The sequence below is a fragment of the Aphanomyces astaci genome (assembly GCF_000520075.1).
Source record: "Aphanomyces astaci strain APO3 unplaced genomic scaffold supercont1.3, whole genome shotgun sequence".
NCBI lineage: Eukaryota > Oomycota > Saprolegniomycetes > Saprolegniales > Verrucalvaceae > Aphanomyces > Aphanomyces astaci.
In genome coordinates this window covers 5,278-13,504 of record NW_009798266.1, presented here as the reverse complement: position 1 = coordinate 13,504, position 8,227 = coordinate 5,278, and the positions used below count along the sequence as shown (strand labels likewise).

Sequence of the window (8,227 nt, the reverse complement as noted above, 5' to 3'; positions counted from 1 at the left end):
AAAGGTTGTGGATGCCGTCGATGTGAATGATTTCATAACGATAGCCGCCAATAATGGCAGCTCATCGCATGAGTTTGCCGCGTGTGTGCGCCTTCCATTCTTCGCCCGGGGCAAATACATGGATGAGATTCTTGTGGTCACAGTACATCTTGAACCCCGTAGGTCGCATAAGCATGTAATTGAGCTTCTCGCACGCACGCGCAATAGGGTAGGCCTCCTTTTCGATGACTGACCAGGCCTTCTGGGCGCCCGCAAATATCCCCGACTGACACAAGAGCAGTTCGTGACGTTGTTCTTGGACTGGGCTGTCATCATCGAATGCCACCACTTACCACAATCGACCATCCATGATCGCTCACGTCCGTAAACAGACACATCATGGCGTCATCCCGCGGGTGAGACAGTTCCACCGATGATCGTAGCTTGGACTTCACGGCGTCAAACGCTAGCTTCTCGCCGTCGGTCGGTTCCAACTGAACACTAGACGCGATTCGCTTCTTCTTGCCCTTGCCTTCGAGGGCCTTCGTCAGACACTGCTGCAGTGGGTCGACGGTCTGTGCGTACTCTGTCATCGAGTCCCGCAGCCAGTTCACGGCGCACACAAACTGCTGCAATTCTCCCGCATTCGTAGGTTAGGGGATCGCACACAGATGTTCTATGCGTTCAGGGTCTTGCGTGACGCCATCACCACTGATGATGCGTCCGCACCACTTGAATTGGTCCGTGAACAGCTTGGTCTTGACTCAGCTTGAACCCTGGGCCACTCGATCGAAGAACGACCCGAGGGCATCCACATACTCTTCCACTGTGTCGGCGTACACAAAGATGTCGTCGATCCAGATCAGCATGTTCTTGTAGAGCAGGTCTTTGTAGCACTCCTCGTTCGTTGATTGCACGTAGAGGGCACTGTCCACATGGCCTTGCATCACTCGATCCGGGGTGTACACACATCCGTTCAGCATGAACGACAACATGTCCCAGCTGTCTGGGTGTAGTGGAAACTGCCAAAAGCACTTGGGCAGGTCAAACACACCCATCGCTTTCTTGCCTCGTAGGTTCTGGAGGATGGTAGCCTGGAACGGCATCGTCCCTGCTTTCGGCTCGGTTAGCGAGTTGACTACTCCGTAGTCGTTGGTTAGCCGATAGTTCTTGAGCACGTCATAGTCGCTCCATTTGTCGGTCGACTTCAATGACTTGCGCCCATCTGGTTTGAGAAATGGGTTCACCGGGCTGCACCATGCACTTTGCTGGTTGCTCTTGATCACGCCCGCATCGAGTAGTTGTTGTGCAAACAACTTGAGTAACCTCTCCTCCAGGAGGTTTGCTTCCTTCCTTTGCATCGGCATCCACTTGCAGGCGCGCCACCTGTTCCAGCAGGCGGTCGATGTCGATACCAATGGTCTTGAGGGTGTCGTCCGAGACGAGGAATTCATCTCCGTCGTTGACCACATAGCAGCGGCGCTTGCCTGGCACCTTGACTGGTCCAGCGGCCGTCTTCATTGTTAGCGTAAGGTCCACGTAGGAGCTCGCTTCCAATGGCATCTGATTGTATGCTGTTCCCACAAATGGCGCTGCCAATTTGACAACTTGAAGTTGTGGCTGTAACGCTTGAAGTTCATCCACCATGGCTTGTGGCACAATGTTTTGGTCTGCGCCGGTGTCCGGGCAGTATGGAACTTCCAGCACACTGTTCAGCCGTACCCAACGTCCATCATCCTCCTTGCTGGGCGGTGGGGGTTTCTTCATTCGCTTCGCTTGCATATTCGCTTTGCGTTCCCGCGCCTTGAACCGCTTGACGGCGTTCTTGCCCTTCTCCCAGCTTGTATAGCCGCTATCCCCGTCTTTTTTGTTGGGACATTCCCGGGCCATATGTCCTGGCTGCTGGCAGACAAAGCACAGCATACCACGGTCATCCCAGCCGGGTGCGAATCGAGGGCGTGCTTCATCACGCACCGCTTGGACATGGCGGTCGTCGTGTCTTGGGCGCGAGTTCGCTTGCGGTCCGTACTTTGTGGCTGGTGGGTCCCCCGTTCGCTTTTGTGTCGACGGGGACCACACCGCCGCACTTCGTTCCGGCTTGATGTATCCACCTGGTGGACATGGGTAATTTTCTCGTAATTCCCGCTGATCTCGAACAGCTTGGTTGGCCTTCTTCGCATGTTTCGTGATGCGGCGCCCTTGGTCATCTTCTTCAAGGTCACGCTTCGAACCATAGCTGTTTCTTTGTTGGTTGACCATGTCCGCGTCATGCGTTCGGTCGAGCTGTTCCCGTAGGATATCCGCAAAGGCCACCAGATCGTTCGCTGGCACGGTCTTCATTTGCTCTTCGACTCTGTCGCGTAGGTAGCTGGGTGTGACACGCGCTGCTACCACCTTCACGAACGTTCTCAGCATGGTTGAGTCTTTGAGTTGCTGACGTAAGCCGTTTTCGTCGATGACGTCATCAACCCGCTCCATAAATGACACCAAGCGACTGGTCACGTCTCCATGGGGGTCGACACTCAGCGCCCGACAGTATGTTTGCATGTCTGACTTGGTGGGTGTCCACTTGGTCTCTGGTTGTCCGACGATTTCCATGATGCGGTCGTGGTAGTCGTCCTCACTGAGTTGTTCCACAGGCACTCGCCAAACATAGGTGCATGTAGCCTTCAGGAGGCTGCAGTCAGTGGAAGGGATCCACCCCACAGCACTCCGTCGCCACTCGACGACACCCATGCGTTGCGCATTCGCCCGTAGCTTGTCCACATATGTCTCCCGCTTCTTCACCCAACTGACTAGGAATGTTCTGTCCATACAGGTGATCCGAGGGGGTTGGACATCTGTCACCACTAATGAAGGTCCACTGGAGTTGAAGTTGGGCCCCCATCCTCCGCTGCTTGGCGTCGGTGGTCGTAAGAGGTCCCCATTCTGAGTTCTGGGCGACGTGGGCTAGCAGCTCGGACGTCACGTCCAAGTCACCGTCCGCGTAGAACTTCAGGCGGCTGCCGTGCACGGGGCGGACCTCGTAAGTCACCTCGTGAGTCAGCAGGTTCTCGACGGCGTACACCCAGTTGCTCGTCACCTCGGTGACGACAGCCGGGCCGCACCACTTGGTCCGTAACTTCTAACGCAAATGCGCCCATACGTCCTGGTAGAGGACATAGTCCCCCACTATGAACTGGGTCATCTGCATCCCCTTCTTCTTTTCGTGGTACTGCCGCCAGCGGTCGCCCTTCCATGCGTTTTCTACCGACATCAGTTTGTGCATTTCTTCCAGCTCCAGCTGGGCCGCGGCAATGTTCTCGCGTTGACCTTCTTCCACCTCGGCCAGCGTGGCCGACATGATCTGACCCGGCAACGCCATCGTGTCAGCCGGCGACATTGCCAGACGGCCAGACATGGCGCCACGGGGGGCATACCGCCGAGAGATGGGGACGGCAGCTGGTTGAGCACGAGCATGATGATGAGGTGCCTCGGGCCACTGATCGGGCGCCATGCTCCACTCGCTCAGACATGCCCGGACTAGACACAGACACTGGCACATCACAGCCTCTACTGTGCCATTCGCCCATGGGCAACTGGCAGTCGTGAAGTGATGATGAGCCCCCAGCACGTGCTGGAGCTCCGCGACTACTTGGTTCTTGAAATGGGTCCCCTGGTCGGAGACCCCACTCGTAGCCCACGCCGAACACGGCGAACCACTGCAGTAGGCAGTCCTTAACGAACGCACCGTGGCCTCGGGAGCCGGGAACAAACAAACCATCTTGCTGGCGTCACACTTGACTACCAGCAGGTACTTGTCGCCTGTCTTCGAGACGCCCATGAACACAAAGTCCCAATGAATCAGTCCATTGGGTGTGGTCGAGTGGAGGGCCTCGCCAAGCGGGTGCGGCGAACCGCCAGATGCACTGGTACAATGTAGGCACCGACGCACAAAAAATTCGACATCGCCCTTCATGCCGGTCCACTGGCAGAACGACTCCATGCTGGCAACGTGGCCTTGGCCGTGCGGTGGCCGGCCACCTTGCATGGGCACACACGCACAATCGCAGCTGCAACTCGGCGGCGGTGACGGGCACCCAGATCACGTCGTCGACGAGACGTAGAGGCCACGCCTGGCCAGACGCCAGCACCACCAGGTGGACGGCGTCCAGGCTCTTGGTCATTCTCGACAAGACGTCGTCAGGGGCGACCACCTGGGCTTCGGCGATGGACACAAATGTTGGCCAAACAAACTTTTCGTCCCGCAACGGCGAAATCAGCAGTGGCTGCTGGCTGATGGCACCAATGCTGGGGATGTCATGGATGACATTACTGTAGCCCATCAGCAGCAGGGCCCACCGTTCCAACTTTTGGGCCGTGTACTTGGGCACAGATGCCACAACAGATGTTGGGCTAAAAATATATTTCAGATTGCGATGATCCGTGTACAAATTGAAACCTACGGCGGGATGGAGGAGGTAGTCCGCACGGACCAACGTCTCAACAATTGCATACGCCTCCTTCTCCACAATTGCCCACCCACCAGCTGCACCGGTGAAAGTGCCGCTCAGGAACATGAGCGGCTGGTGGTTCTGGGCGTCAATCAGCCGGTGCAACTAGTCGGGCGGCACTTGCGTGATCACAGATCCAAAGTGGACTTCCGACGCGTCAGCAAACACACAAAGTCGGTGCTGGGGGTCAGGGTGACACAGCTCCACCACGTTTCCAAGTACGGACATGGTCTTGGCCAAACAATCGTCGTGCACGACCGTCCAGCCGACGTCCTCCAACAGCACGTCTGCAGAGGCCTGCTTGGTCCTCTTACCCACCAGCGGTAACACCCGCTCCAGCATCTCGGCCAACGGCTGCACCAGCACGTTGTAGCCGGGGATGCTCATGCGCATCCACACATACTGCTGCAGGTTAGCACCAGCCACGGGGGACAGAAGCTGTTGGAGCGTCTCAACGCGGGCGGGGTCATGCTTGACCCCAGTCCCACTGATGATGCGCCCGCACCACCTGGCCTCGGTCACGTAGAAGCTGCACTTTTTCGGGTGCAGCTTCAGACCCTTCTCAGCGCACACAGCCAACACATCAGCCAGTACACCCAACAATCCCTCGCGGGTACGATGGTACCTCAAGAGGTCGTCTACCAGGCCAACAGGCCTTTGTACAACTGCCCGGAAAACATCTCCCGCACAGTCGACTGGCAGTACGATACGTTGTCGCTACCACCCTGTATCATGAGGGTGGAGGAATAGACGCCGGTGTCGGTTAAAAAGGAGAACATCTCCTGGCAGCTGGGGTCGAGGGCGGACTGCCAGTACCCCTTGAAGAAATCGAGGAGAAAAAAACACACAACACCACTCAAATGATCCACCTCCACCTCTAACATGGACATCGGCTAGGCGATCTGCTCGGTCTGGCTGTTGATCGGCCGCAGGTCCACCGTCATTCGGAACTCATCCTTAGTGTGGGGCTTGCGTACGATCAGGGGGGCATCGGCTGGCGGGGTTCCGGTAGACAAAACCGGCTGCCTCCAACTCCTTCACATGCTGCTGCATGAATTCTCGCTGTGGCAGGGAGTACCGACGGGCCTTGCATCTTATCGGCCGCGCCCCATTGGCCAAGTGCACCTTCAACGGCGGCATCTTGACTGGTGGGTCGCGGCCCAGACTCAAACGGAATACGTCGACGTACTTGTCGAGGAGCACGGCCAACTTGGCGCCAAACTCACTTCTGCAGCCGGCGGTCACGGCCTCAACCACCTTAGCATCCAACACCACCTTGACCTTGGTGGTCTCGCCGGTGGCATCGACGGCAACCATGTCGGGGAAACATGAGTCCATCTCCAAGGGCAACCGCTCCTCCTCTTTCTTGGCCAGGTCATCCACGAGCTCGTGGGACACGGTCGGCACGACCCCGCTGTGCGAGACGGCGTCGGCCATGTCAATCGTATCGGTGAAGGACGCGGCCTCACGCAGCATGGCGCGTGGGTCGAACCCAGTCCTCCTCCGTCAGCTCGTGACTGGCCTTCCCGATCTCGCAGTAAGCGATGCGCTCGACCGAAAACGGGTCGATGCATGCGCTCAGCGGCGCGCGCTGGATCTGAGCACCATCGGGGTGCTGTGCGTTCGCGATGTTGACTTCACCGGCGTACGCTTCGTACTGGTCCATGAAGTTGCGCATCTGCACCTTGGTGCTGCCGTTGAACGACGGGGCCTTGGGCACCTCTTGGAAACCACAGGCGACTTGGACGCCCGCGACCGCGGGGGCAGTCGTGGGCGCTGCAACAGCCGGCACCGGGGTCGCCGAGAAGGCATGCCAACGGGCGCTAGTCCGACGTCACATCTCCTCCAGCTGCTCGCCGTGCCTGACAGACGCGGCGGCAGTTTGGTGCAAACCTTGCTCGTAGGCCTCAGTCTGCTTCTTCTGTGCGTGCAGCTGCTCGACGAGGACTTCTTGTCGGCGGCGCTGCTCCTCTAGCTCATTTCGATTGTTCATTTCCATTTGCCTACGAGCAGATGATGCACCTGCACCATCAACAACTCGCAGCTGTTGTTGATGGTGCAGGTGCATCATCTGCTCGTAGGTATGTCGCGTATGGGCGCCGACAGCATTCTGCACGTCATCCAGCGGCGCGGATTGTTCGTGGACAGCCGCCTGCACTTCGTTGCCCATGTGCTGACCCAACCGCTGTACGGTAGCGATTTCCGGGGGGTAGGCCGCGTACGGCAACGCACTAGCTGGCGGCGTTGTCGGAAACGACATCGTGGGTGCGTATTGCATTTCTTGTGAGACGGTGCGTCGGAGCACTAGACCAGCCGTTCCGGGTGAAGACGACATTCTGGGTAAAATGTAGATCGCTGCAAACGAGAGAGATCGAACACGAGTAGATGCACAGAAACTTGTGGGCGACAGGAGACTTTGACTAAAGAATTCTTTGTTGTATCTCAACCACTTCAAAACCGACCGAAACCAAAACGTTGGAATATTCAAAGGTAAAAGGCGAAGTGAGTTACAACGAACCACTCAAACTACGTAAACTCTCAGACCCGATAAATGGGTCGATACACTCTACCAATCCATATGGTACTCGTACCACCAAAAGTACGTACCAATGGACGGCAAGGAGCAGGCACCACAGGTCTACTACTTTCCGTCTCAGTAATTCGAGTCGAATACATCAGGTACAATGTGGTTAGGATTTGACCAGCTCTTTTCGCCATTCTTTGAATTTGTGAAATGTGCGGCTGCGATGGACCGGACTTTTGCTACTTGGATCAAGTAGCAAAAGTGACGTCTCTTGTCAGGCTGCAACGTGGTCATCCTGAGCGTGGCAGGAACTGCTGGTGTGATTGCAGATGTATTGGTGGTGGCGCGGGGATCTGTCGTAGTGTTCTGGGTAGAGACGTGGTAGGCCCAGGTGTGTTGTTCCACGTCGGCAGCTGCTGCGACTGCCATGGATGCACCTAGCACCACGACCAAGTCACCTTCGACGTCGCCGGTAACCCCTTGTACCATCACGGTTATGCCTGAAGTTTTGATGCCAGCTCCAACTACGTCCAGATTTTGGCGCAAGACTACTACTCGATCGCCAAAAGTCCCCCCCTCGCTAAGTCACCTCATCCACCAAATTCCCCCGATGAACATCGTCTACAAATATTGACATAACGTTCATCACGATGTGCATCGCGCCACATCAAAGAATTGGGATCAGAATCACTTCAAGTACGGAAAAGATGCAAGAAATAGGGTCATTCAAAATATTGATGCTTTGAAGTAAATAGGTCAAAAATAATACATAAACATGCGATGGGGTGTTTACACGCAAGGAACTCCGGGTTCAGAAACCGAGGACAACTGAAAAGCCAACTGTTGAGGTTTTTCATGTATTAGTAATGGGTTGAGTACTCTGCATTCGCTACTTTCATTACACACTGTTTCCAGCATGTGTTAAAGCGTCGCTCCCATGCAGGTGGACGTGGGTCGCTCGAAAATGATCTAAGGCCGCGCTCGAAAATACTCCATTGTTTGCTCGAAAGCAATGCGCACCCAACAACCTTGATCGAGCCAATTGATGCCACGATTCTGCTGGTGTGCAGCGTAAGCGCCAACTAGAATATCATAAGGGGGTGATAGTGACGCAACTTGATGAATTTGATAAAGATTGTAGTACAACACACATTGCCTTGAAGAACAAACTGATAAGTAGAGGGTTTAGCCTGCCGTGCGGTGGAGACACTAGGTAAAGAAGGCTGTATCA

At 55.9% G+C, this 8,227-nt stretch overlaps 1 protein-coding gene across 1 annotated transcript; it reads right to left on the bottom strand.

Annotated features, from left to right (window-relative positions):
* Nucleotides 1–61: 61 nt before the first annotated feature.
* Nucleotides 62–4,538, bottom strand: H257_01623 (hypothetical protein; the record flags this gene model as incomplete). The annotated part of the gene is made up of 7 exons (XM_009824923.1): nucleotides 62–265; nucleotides 333–616; nucleotides 755–1,256; nucleotides 1,306–2,774; nucleotides 2,827–3,103; nucleotides 3,125–3,965; nucleotides 4,003–4,538. The coding sequence occupies 7 exons, from the start codon at nucleotides 4,536–4,538 to the stop codon at nucleotides 62–64; spliced, it is 4,113 nt and encodes a 1,370-aa protein (XP_009823225.1).
* Nucleotides 4,539–8,227: the final 3,689 nt, after the last annotated feature.